The sequence below is a fragment of the Meleagris gallopavo genome, chromosome 3 (assembly GCF_000146605.3).
Source record: "Meleagris gallopavo isolate NT-WF06-2002-E0010 breed Aviagen turkey brand Nicholas breeding stock chromosome 3, Turkey_5.1, whole genome shotgun sequence".
Classification (NCBI taxonomy): domain Eukaryota; kingdom Metazoa; phylum Chordata; class Aves; order Galliformes; family Phasianidae; genus Meleagris; species Meleagris gallopavo.
Genome location: NC_015013.2, coordinates 48,542,612 through 48,554,849, shown reverse-complemented (window position 1 = coordinate 48,554,849; position 12,238 = coordinate 48,542,612). Strand labels below are relative to the sequence as shown.

Sequence of the window (12,238 nt, the reverse complement as noted above, 5' to 3'; positions counted from 1 at the left end):
GCCCAAGGAGGTTGTGGATGCCCCATCTCTGAAGGCATTCAAGGCCAGACTGGATGTGGCTCTGGGCAGCCTGGTCTGGTGACTGGCAATCCCCTGCTACGTGCAGAGTCAAAACTAGATGATCATTGTGGTCCTTTTCAACCCAGGCCGTTCTATGCTTCTATGATCTTATTTTGCAGCTGAACAGGAAGTAAACTGAAAAATCCCTGTATTTCCTGAACTACCTGAATTTGATGACTGTGCCTTCTCCACCAGAACTTCTCGTATCTTCTCCACCCATAAGTAAAGAATACTTTCACCAAGGTTCTGTCTGGAAGTTAAAACTTGCAGTGAGTAAGGAATTTTATTTTTTTTCTTTCAGATTTCTCTTAGAAAGTATCTACATTAAATAATGCGCAGATTTCAGACATGCAGTAATAGAACATTACAGTCTAGTGCAATAAGGCTTGGGGAAGTTCAGTGACAATCAGCATCATTATATACTCTATTGCACTTTTTCCAGTGTTAAAAGCACCAGTACTGGAAGAAAATAGGCAACTGATGGAAACTTTTTGGCCTAAGTGAAAGTGAAAACAACTGTGAGTACAGTAAATTGGACAGCCCTCAGCATTTTCAAGAGAATACTAGGCCAGTTTATCTAGTTTCTGAGCATGCTCTGGATTGGTTTTCAGAAAGTTCTGTACTGCCTGTGATGATGCCTTTCAGCCACTCTGCCTGCAGAGTTTCTTCCCCTTCGTATCTGAGTGGTTTTTAGAACAGCCTCCCTTCTCTTCCCCGTCATGCTCTCAGCACATACACAGCAGGGGCTAATCCTGCAGGACTGTGACAGTAGGTCAGTGGTAGCTGACACAGTGGAGCAGTAGATCAACATGCTGCAATTCGCTGATGATAAATCCTAAAGGAGAGGGAGGAGAGGTAAGCGCTGAGCTTAAGAGCCCTTAGTCAGCTGGCACAGACATGGATTATGCTAATGGGAGAGGATGGGATAAATGCTTTTATGTGTACATTCCAAGTTAGGAAACACTGCCTTAATGTGCAGCAGGATTGAAACATCCCAAAATATATTTAAAATACTGCCCTCAAAATTAGCTTTCCAAATTATATTTTAACATGTTTATGATCTATGCGTGTTAGTCTCAAAACCAGAATTGAAAATGAAGGGCTTTAGCCAACTCACAGTTTCTCTATTAATAATTTTATTCTTACTGCCACCGTCTGGGGCAGCATATAAATACACACCAGTAACAAAACTGTATTTAAAAAATGCTTATTTTACATAGTGTACACAGCACAACTGCCAAATGAAATTAGAAAAATCAAACAAATATATGTAAGAAAATTTTTCAAGCAAGAATGAGGAATTTGCAAACTTGTAGCTGTCCCCAAAACCTTAACAGACTCCAGAATGAGAGAAAACCATGATTTCATGCTGCTGCTTATCATATAGAAGTACTGTTTTAATAATACATGAAGAACTACATTTGTTTTAATGATGGAATGAAAGATCACACAATGAATAAGATTTTTTGTTGGATATGAGTAACTAGCAATTTCTATAGCTATAACCCAATTTCAGTTTCTGTCTATTACACTTAGTCTCAAAGGTTACTTTTATAGACAGCTATTATTCTTGACACTTGCATCTAAATCATGAAACAAAGCTTTGTTATTGAAAAAAATAAATCTTACCAGAAGAACGTATGAAAAAATAAAATAAATCCAAATATTTCCTATATTTTAAGAACTTTGAGCCTACCAAAGCAGATTTGTGATCTATTGCTATCTGCTTTTCCCATCCCCTTAAGAAGACATGGTGAGTCACCAACAGCATAGTTTGCATTATTTGCAAAACTAAGCAATTTAGATCATTAGGGATTCAAAACCAGGTAAGCCACACATTGTAAATGATCCAGAGTAATTAAGTTTACCTGGCAACTATTTAGACAGTGGATAGATAAAAGGCTTTCACAAACACTACATACATCAGTGACAACTCCAGAAGGGTTTAAAAACACACTCTAAAATGACACACACTGTCTAAAGTACAAACACATTCATTTCCTGCTGAGCAAACAAAAATGGCAGGAGACCAACAAGGGCTCCCTGCAAAGAAAAAGAGTGCTTAACAACCATGCTATTCCTCCTTGCAGTGGGGCAAGATGCTCTAAACGCCCTGGATGCTTAGGACAGTATAGGAAGGACAGAGCAGCAGCTTTACCTCTGGTGGAGACTCCAACGGAATCAAGGATACTCAGTTCTTTTTCCTCCACTCTAGAACTTTTAACTTCAAATCTTAACTCAATTTTGCCTGATTAAATTATAGGAATGAAACAAAAACAAAATAAAAAAGCCGAGTGTCTTTCTTATTCTATGACATTAAAACATATTTCTTAAGCAAGACACTCAGATTTCATTATTTGGGCACAGCTATGCCTCCTTATGACATATTTTCATTTCATCTAGTTCATATATTAAATAAACCACATAAAATTACTCCATTTAATATTCCAATTTCACAGCAATTTTAAAACATAATTTGATTGTATGAGTATTTCTTAATGCTATGTTTATTCTCATGCATCAAGAGTTCAGCTAGCTACACACTGTGGTAATGCAGTTTGCCATGTTACAGATTCTAGTTAAAAGACTCTGCTAATTGTGCTTGTTTTAAAACCTACCTACACCTCAATTCTGAAAGTATCTTGAGGCTGATGTGGCTCAGGGGAGCCTAGTCTGGTGGTTGGTGACCCTGCACATAGCAGGGGGTTGAAACGAGATGATCATTGTGGTCCTTTTCAACCCAAGCCATTTTATGATTCTATGATTCTAAAGTGTCAAAAATTAGGAGCCAAAATTAAGACATCCATTCTTAAAGAGAACCAGGTTTAAACAATATAAAAGAAATTGTCAGAGTCTAAGACAATTCATTCTTATAAAATGTTTAGTATACACATAGCATTGAATGTTTGATGGCTGCTGCATCAATCACTACACTCACTAGTTAAGCAGGTACTTAAAAGCACACAGGACTGAATAGGTATCATCACCTTTTACGATGTTCCACAGACTGTTAACTTACATATATATTTCTTCCAAACTATTTGCTAGTTCAGTGTAATCTTGTCCCCGAAGCCAAGGAGCACTAGAATAAAAAGAAATACAATGAAAACGGCGCCTGTACTCTGATTCCAGCACCTCAACAAGCATTCATTTTTAAATAAATGTGATAAACACCTTGAAAACAAAACAACATCAGTCATCCCTAGTTATAAAATTTCTGAAATTTCAACTTACACTTCAAACAAGCAACAATGGTAACTCTGTAAACAAATAAATAAATATTTGAAAGAAAGCAACTATCAACAAGAAACTTCACTTACTTCAGTTGATAAATAGGTGGCTCTGAAGTTGGGTATCCTGGAGGCAAAATCACCTGAAAGAAATTCAGAGTGAATGTTCATTGCATTATTCAGGTAGCTGAGCTTTACTAATGGACTCCAACATTGAGCTATTCAGTTTGGTTGATGTGAATATTGTTTATTTCCACACTTTGAAAAAGTAAATCTAGTAGCTGCAGATTCACTCAGGTGTCCTAACAAAGTCAGTGTAAAAAACAGTATGTCTAAAATAAGATTTTAAAGAAAAACACTGAGATAAGGTTCTGTGAGTATGGAATTAGGATGTGTAAATACTGCAACCATCATAAGCAAGTTGTGTTGTCAAAGGAATAACAGAATTGCAGGGAATGGAAGAGACCTCAAGAAATCATCGAATCCAGCCCCCCTGCTCTGCTAAAGCAGGTACTCTTCAGTAGGTAGCACAGGGAGATATCACAGAATCACAGAATGGCCAGGGTTGGAAGGGATCTCAAGGATCATGAATCTTCAATCCCCCTGCCTACATGCAGGGCCACCAACCTCCCCATTTAATACTACACCAGGCTGCCCAGGGCCCCATCCAATCTGGCCTTGAACACCTCTAGGGACAGGGCATCCACAACCTCTCTGGGCAGCCTTTTCCAGTACCTCACCACCCTCTCCGTAAAGAATTTCCCCCTGGCATCCAACCTAAATCTCCCCTCCCTCAACTTAAAACCATTTCCCCTTGTCCTGCAGTTATCAACCCTTTCAAAGAGTTGATTCCCCACCTGTTTGTAGGCTCCCTTTAGGTATTGAAATGCTGCAACAAGGTCACCCTACAGCCTTCTTTTCTCCAGGCTGAACAAGCCCAGCTCCCTCAGCCTGTCTTCATAGGAGAGGTGCTCCAGTCCCCATATCCAGATGGGTCTTGAATATATCTATAAGAGACCCTACAACCTGGGAAAGCTATTCCAGTACTCCATCACCCTTACTGTAAAGCATTTCTACTGCATGTTAGTACAGAACTTACTACGTTCAAGTTTCAGGCTCTTAATTCTTCTCCTATCACTACACACCACCGAGAAGAGTCTGGCTTCATCCACTTGCATCCCATTTTCCTTAAGATATTTATAAACATTTATCAGATCCCCTTCTTAGTCCTTTTTTTTCCCAGGCTGAACAGAGCCAGGTTACTCAGCCCTTCCTCATACAAGAGATGCTCCAGGCCCTTTATCATTATTGTGGCTCTCAACCAGACTCCTTCTGGGAGATCCTTGTCTTTTTTGAACTGGGGAATCCAGAACTGGACACAGTAGTCTAAATGCAGCCTCACTAGGGCAGAGTAGAAGGGGAGGATCACTTCCCTCAACCTGCTGGCTTTTTAATGCACCCCAGGATGCCATTGGCCTTCTTGGCCACAAGGGCACGCTGCTGGCTCATGGCCAACCTGCTGTCCACCAGGATTCCAACGTTCTTCTCCACAGAGCTCATCTCCAGCAGGTCATCCCCTAACCTGTACTGGCACATGCAGTTATTCCTCCATAAGTGCAAGACTCTACAATCACTCTTCTTAAACCTCTTCAGGTTCCTCCCTGTCCAACTCTCCAGTCTGTCCAGGTCTTGCTGAGTGGTAGCACAGCCGTCAGGTGCGTTGGCCAATCCTCCCAGCTCTAAGAACCACCAACGAAAAGTGTATTACAGACTCCAAACCAAAAACTTCTTAACCTACATGAGTGGATACTAAATCTTATTTTAAAGGATTTTACACAGGCATAAGGTTTTGCCTGCCCGAGTCCCACAGCACACTGTGTCAAACTGCCCAGCAGCACTGTACCTGCAGGCAGAGGGTCCACTTTGGTCGATCCAGACAGTCACCAATCTTAATGCAATAGATTTTCTCATCTTCATCAACAACACACCAATCTTCACCGTATATGGACGAGAGGGCTTCGATTTCATCAATCTAGAGAAAACAGCGTGTAAAAATCGTTAAGTAAACAAATCGTGTACCAGCCGCAGCTTTAGGCTTCGCTCTCCTATATCTTATTTACAGACATGACAGAATCAGTGCAACAGACAACCATAAAAATTGGGGGCCCAACAACTCTCGTCCCCCCACCGCCGCTCACTTGCTGCTGGGCCACCTCCGGGCAGCTCGCCGCCATCAGTGCGGAAAAGCACCGGGGCAGGGCGGAAAGGGCGGGCAGTCCCACTGCGCACGCTCCCTGCCGGCCGCTGACCGCCCATCCGTCTGTGTGGGTGCGCGGTCCTGTGCGGTGTCGCTGCGCTGAGGTCGGTACTGGTTCTGTTAGGGTTGGTTGCACCATTCAATTCTTAGCAGCAATTATCTTCCCTTCCTGTGATCTGTGCTTCCTAAGTACAAACACTGTATTCTGTAAAACAGAGCTCTCCTCTGAACAAAACAGACCTTCAGACACAAGGATAGCTAGAACTGAGTGTGTCTCCCAAATATCTAAGTAGCTTCTTCTTCTGCCCCTTCCTTTGGTAGGATGAGAGATAATGGCTTTAAGCTGTGCCAGAAGAGGTTCAGATTAGATATTAGGAACAATTTCTTCTCAGAAAGAGTGATTGGGCACTGGCACAGGCTGCCCAAGGAGGTGGAGGAGTCACTGTCCCTGGAGGTGTTCAAGAACCGTGTGGATGTGGCACTGAGGGATGTGGTCAGTGGGCATGGTGGGACTTCATGATCCTAGTGGTCTTTTCCAGCCTTAATGATTCTGTAATTCTATCCCATCCCCAGGGATCCCCAGGCATCACTTATTTTGCTGTTCATGTTTTCTTCCAGTGTATTTTTATACTGATTTGTTGGGGGAATATTCAAGCTAAGTTTTGTTTTCCACTTTCTTCAAAGCTGAGAAAATCTGCACATGCTCTGGAGAACAGAATCAGAATTCAGAATGATTATAACAAAGAGGACACATTCTACAACAAACAGGCAAACAAGCAAAACCAAAACAACACAACGGGATGCAAATGAGCAGAGACAAATTCAGCACTGTATTATCAGCTGCAGAAATTCAGGGCAGCGAATCACCAGTTAGACAGCAGCTCCACAGAAGGGATTTGGGAGCTAGAGTGAATCCTGAGCTAAGTACTTAGCAATTATGCTGTGCTTTTCTTAAACAAGAACCATCATGCTGATATGTCCAAATACATAGGAGGTACAGTAGGACACACAAGGTAATCCTGCTTTGTATGGAACAACTGAAGACCAAGCTCAAATTTTGTGTCTGGTTTTAGGGCAGCTCTTTAAGAAAGATGTGCACTAACTGAAGTCTGGATTAAAGCAATAAAAACAATACAATCTAGAAAGTCTGACAACTGTGAAGACTTAAGGAGTTTGTTAACTTAAAGAGGATTTTGAGAGAGGTAGGTAGGTAACCTTAATATGCTACAGACCACTGCAGAGAATACACTGTTCTCCCTCTCGCATGTGAAAAAGATGCAAAGTACAAAGATTTAAGTTGAATGTTTGAGAGAAAGACACTTCAGAGAATTTGCCAACAATGAAATTAGTCATCTTGAGTGAAAGGGACGAAGTGATAATAGCCCTTGTTTACACAACATCTGTTGCAAAGATGGAGACAATACCATGTGCTGATGAAGCAACATGATACCTTACTCTGGAGGAAGAAATACTCAGATAATTATGAAGAAGACTGAAGGACTGAGTTTATCAAGCTGTCATCACTGGAAGCTCCAAGAGAGGACTTAATGAACATTACTGTTGATGCTATCTCAGCCCAAAATCTTACATTCCATGTTCAGATTGAAGAAACAGAAGTTTTGGGGAAAAAAAAAAATAAGTCATTTTTCTTAGTTAATCCATGTGTAGTAATTAAAAAGAAATAGAACTCTCTCCTGGTGTTGTTTGAGTACCTAGACAAATAGGTAAATTTTTAGTTGAGAGATTATAAGTACTGATGGTTGTCCCATATTTGACAACTGGAAAGGGATATTTTCCAAGCTAAGCAAGATTCTGCATTTGTCTTCATTGTCACGGGCAAAGTTCAGAACATGGCAAAAATGCACTTTTTATCAGGCAAGTAAAGTCACATACTCCACTTAGATGGATAGGTACACAGAAAGGTAGGTTTTCTTAAGTTATCTTCTTCTGGTAAAATCATAATAGAAAGCTTTAAGTTAACAGGATCTAGAAAAGATAATGCTGCATTTATCCTCATACTAAATAATCTTACAAATTTAAAGAGAGAAATGTGATAATTACAGAACGTTTTTTAACTTTCTGATATTAATATCTACAAAGTGCTTGCATTTTATAAGTGGCTGGTTTTGACTTAGCTGTACAAATGGATTTTTGTAAGTATTCACAGTATTTGTTATTAAAAACTAAAGGTTATCACTGACAGTATTTTTTCTGTTGTCCTTATAGAAATATTGATATGAAAGAAATCAGCAATCTAGTACCAGACCAGGAAGAAACTGTATCAATAAGAAGACACAAAGAATAAATAATAAAAACTGTATGGACTGCGGACGTCTCTGGTGGCTTTCTGAGAGCTCTATCATTTCTTTTCATTGTCAGTTATAACTGTGAGAAGTGTCGGTGTACAGAAAAGACAAATGTGGTTAACAAATTTCCAGCATGTTTATAGATACTCAGCAGCAGAGCAGCTGAATTGATATGGTGCCCAGGAGTGTTTAACAGCTGAGTAATTTCTTTGTCTCAAATAAATGTTCTATTAAAGAAGGTTATGAAATACATATCCTTAACTTTCAGACTGATGAACCTCACGGTTCTTAATAGTGAGGAGTCTCTCCTATTGATGTTGTTCACGGCGATGCATGAACTCTGATACTTAAAATGGTTACCAAATCTAACCTTTGGTCCATAGATTCTGCCTTTGGGATGGCAAACAAATACACTTAAAGCTCAAATCAAATCACTTAAGCAAAGGAAGACCCTGAAGGTCAGGAATTGGCCCAGATTACTAAAGGGAATGCAGATTCCTTGTCAGGACAAGAAAATACACTGATCATTACTGATGTCATTCTGAAACCAGAATCTAATCCTAGGGAACTAAAGACTTAAACCAAATGTAACTAATGCTCACGTAGATAAGGAAGCAATATTTACACAAAAATCTTAATAAAGAAGGATGTTATCTAAATGCAATGCATTGAAAAACAATCAACAATTCTGAAAAGAAAAAAATAACAGAAGTTCCAAAACATTTTTTAATGTGTTTACTTTCTACTACCAAATCTGTCCAGAGGGGGGAGGTAAATAGCTACGTGCTTCGGTTACCATAAAGTAAATGGAATTAACTGAATATCGTCATTTTCTCTATGCATGTAACTTCTGCTCATTTGAGATTAATTTCTTGGACATTATCTTGAACAGTCGGATTTTTTTTAACTTCATTTTCCAAATTTTATAAAAATTATATTGATAAAATAAACCAACGGAGTACATAAGTGATATTAGGATAACTGTATAGAGTTTGACAGCGCACAGTAAATGCTAATTAGGAGTAAAATGCCACAGTTGATAAGAAAAAATTACTAAAATACTAGAACAAAATATCAGTTAATCTGTTTGATTTTGTATGCATCTATTCAAGCGGCACTGTGTGTTTGCAACTTCTTTCTTTTTAAATGAGGAAAATTTAGAACAACGAAGAATCAGTCAATAAGGGATATGTAAACATTTAAGCATGAAGTAGTTCAACTGATTTCAATTGCATAGATATGTATTTTGATAGGCTGGGGGCTAAACTGACAAAATTAGGTATAAGCTTCATCTCTCCACATGCAGCTTATTTATTGTTTTAATTAATTAAATTAGACCAAATTGATTAAATCACAATAAAAGACTGCATTAAACAAACCCAAATCTTGGCCTAAGGCTGCTTGGCTGGCAAGACCTAGAAGAAGCATCTATACAAGTAACTCTGTGATGCTTCAGTTAAAGACATTTCTTTTTTAGCCACCGTCCAGTTGCATGCTGTCTATAGAAGCACACACTTGTCTTCTGTAGAGCTCGAGAAAGCTTTTCTACAGTGTAATAACTACTGGTTAGCTATTAGAAACCTTCTGGCAAAAGCGAATCAGAGAATCTCACATTTTTCTCCTGCTGTATCTGCATTCACATAAAAAGGGCATGTTAAATCCATACTACACATGATTCTTTCTGCTGGAGAACGTCTCCAAAAACTGCCTGAACTTGGTTTAGATCTGCTTTGAGCACAAGTGAGCAGCTTCAACACTTAATCAGGCTCACACCAGCTACAAATTAACCACTCGATAGGGTACTTCCCCCTTAGCAAATATCAGCAAGCAACTTGCACCTATAAGATATCCTATTGCAAAAGTTCAGAACATGAAAAATTGCTTTCATCTCTCACTGGAAGTTGTCCTTTGTAAATGAAGAAGACTGTACATAAGGAAAAAGCTTTTCATGAGCACAGTGAGGCATTGTTGTCCAGAGATGTGGTGGTTGTCCATCTCTGGAGACAGTCAAGATCAGTCTGGATGGGGCTCTGAGCAACCTGATCAAGTATAGATGTCCTTTCTCATTATAGGAGAGTTGGACTAGATAACCTTGGAAGGTCTCTTCCAACACAAATGATTCTATGATTCTATGAAGATCCATAGGGACCATGCCTGAGAGTGTCAGCACAGTTGTTAATTGTTCCATGCCTGTCTTCTAGCAGGCAAATACACAGAGGTCTGGAAGAACAACCAGGCCCTATGTTCACCGTACTGCAAGCATAGTGCACAAGAAGTACATCAGGTCTGTGTACAAGCTATTAGGAAACAATTTTTTAGTTTCAGTTGAATGACTGTTAGACAATTATTGAACATTCAGTCATTAAATATTTTGCTGTCTAAAAACAAAGAAGCAACCTATCGTGTGTCATTTCTTACTTCATTAATCATCTCCACAAGTCAAATATGTTCAAATATGACTGGTATGCTTTATTCTGAAGAGAAAGAAAACAAAAAATGTGATGTGCTAAATAAGTCCTGTATCATAAATAAAATTGTGAAGTTTCATGAGGGGGAGTAATATAAATGCCCAGTTATTCTTTTTTCCTTTCCAAGTATGAATTGTTTTCCAAAAGTTCTGCCTTCAGTGGTTAAACTACCAGCAACCTAGATCAACTGTGCAGTGCCAGGAGCATAGGGAGATGCTTCTTGTCTTTTCCTCAACAGTGAGCAGTACCTTGTAAAATGGGATATGATCAGCATCTTGTTTGTCTAGTTGCTAGTAATATTTTTTTTCCAAGAAATGACAATAAAGGGCAGTATTATTTGAAAATTTCCAGCTCTTATACTACTAGTCATAAGATTTGTTTGCCTGCAGCAATGAATTCAACTAGTTGATTATGCACTACAGAAAGTGGAAGCTCCCTGTCTAAATAAATTTCTCCTCAGGCAAGGTTATGCTATTACAGCTTCACATTCTGCAGTCAGGTTGCCCCATTGCCCCATCCCAGAGCAGGACATGATGTAAAGTATACTGCAAAAATAATTGACAAAACGGTTCAGCAAGTTCTGTGCAAGGCTGTTTGCCACTGCATTCAACCTTAGCACGAGAAGTATTTCATGCTTTCTGCATCACTAATTTCAGCAGGTTGCCTGAAAAAAGAAAAGACGTGGAATAGAAAAGGTACATTCACAATAGACAGAACCCTTGATATTGGCAGCACTGTTATTTGCATTTACACACTTCAGAATCCAAAACTCATTATTACTCTGGGGTGTACAAGGAGGCAAAGCTGTTGTGAATAATAGATGCTTCTTGAAGCACAGGGTGTGTAGCGATGCTGACCAGGACACGATTGTACATGGAAGAGTCACTGATCCACAACACAGTTAATCTGAGTAGGTACAGATCTCTGCATCCTTAGGCTGTGCTGTGGTGCATAAATCCTTTATCCTCAGGATAAACTCCACATTACAAAAGAGGAGCCTGCGGGCAGCTCCAGCTTTGTATTGGTAATTACAACACTAGCTTAGCCTTGCTTTTATCTGGCAGAATAGCAAGAGTTTCTCATGCAAGTATCCTCTATGAATAGCTGTTTTCTTTTAAGAAAATTATATAATAACTCAAATAGCCAAAGGAGGAGTATCATTCCACAGATGCTGCATGAACAGGGGATGCAGAGCATCTGAAACGTCGTAAGATTTACTATCTGTTTTACTTCCCTTACTCTGCCTTATTGAAACATTTGTATTTTATTAAGCCGGTTTTAGTCAGGTCTTTCTTACTGAGATCCAAAAGAACTCCTGCACTGTTGTTGTTTCCCAATTCAATGCCCTAACTCCCCAGTGCAGACTGAACTAAACCATAAATAACTGGCTATAGGGTACTATAAATGCTGTACAAAAATATAACTAATATAACAAAATGTGTAAACATTTAATCTTGCGTATGTATACCATAATAAAAATAAGAAAAGGAAGGGAGGCTTGGTTTAACTGTGATGTTGCTCGGGGTATTATGGCATTGCAAAAGGTGGCTCAGTGCCAGAAAGAAGAAACAACAAAAGGGAAAGAAGCTCAGATCGATAAGAGCAAAGGAGCAGCAACAAAAGATAGGAATGTGAACATGGGGCAGCCAGTGCTCTGAAAGAAAGGAGTGCAACCCAAAGAGCTGCTCCAGAGAAAAAGACAATGGTAACCTTCACTGAAGCCTCTCAGATATCACATACTTATTGCTGAAGCAAGTCTCCTAATTTCGGTCATCTAATTCGAACTAATGAAAAGCAGGATAAATCCTAACACAGCACAAATGTAGTATCTCCACAGGCGTGGAACTGCTGTTCTTTTGGCTCTTCATTCTCAAAGTGTTAATAATACACAAAGTTACAGGCAGTAGGAAAAAAAAA

The 12,238-nt window shown here is 39.3% G+C and overlaps 1 protein-coding gene across 2 annotated transcripts in view; it reads right to left on the bottom strand.

The window, feature by feature from the left end:
• Positions 1 to 5,590, bottom strand: part of IMPACT (impact RWD domain protein) — a 17,263-nt gene extending 11,673 nt beyond the window's left edge. For both annotated transcript variants that reach the window (XM_010708839.3, XM_003205001.4), the window contains exons 1-5: positions 5,489 to 5,590; positions 5,194 to 5,322; positions 3,381 to 3,433; positions 3,080 to 3,142; positions 225 to 310 (exon numbers count right to left, since the gene is read on the bottom strand). In XM_010708839.3, the coding sequence (XP_010707141.1) occupies positions 225 to 310; positions 3,080 to 3,142; positions 3,381 to 3,433; positions 5,194 to 5,322; positions 5,489 to 5,524 (367 nt within the window). In that variant the 5' untranslated portion in view covers positions 5,525 to 5,590. The remainder of the gene's footprint in view (positions 1 to 224; positions 311 to 3,079; positions 3,143 to 3,380; positions 3,434 to 5,193; positions 5,323 to 5,488) is intronic.
• Positions 5,591 to 12,238: the final 6,648 nt, after the last annotated feature.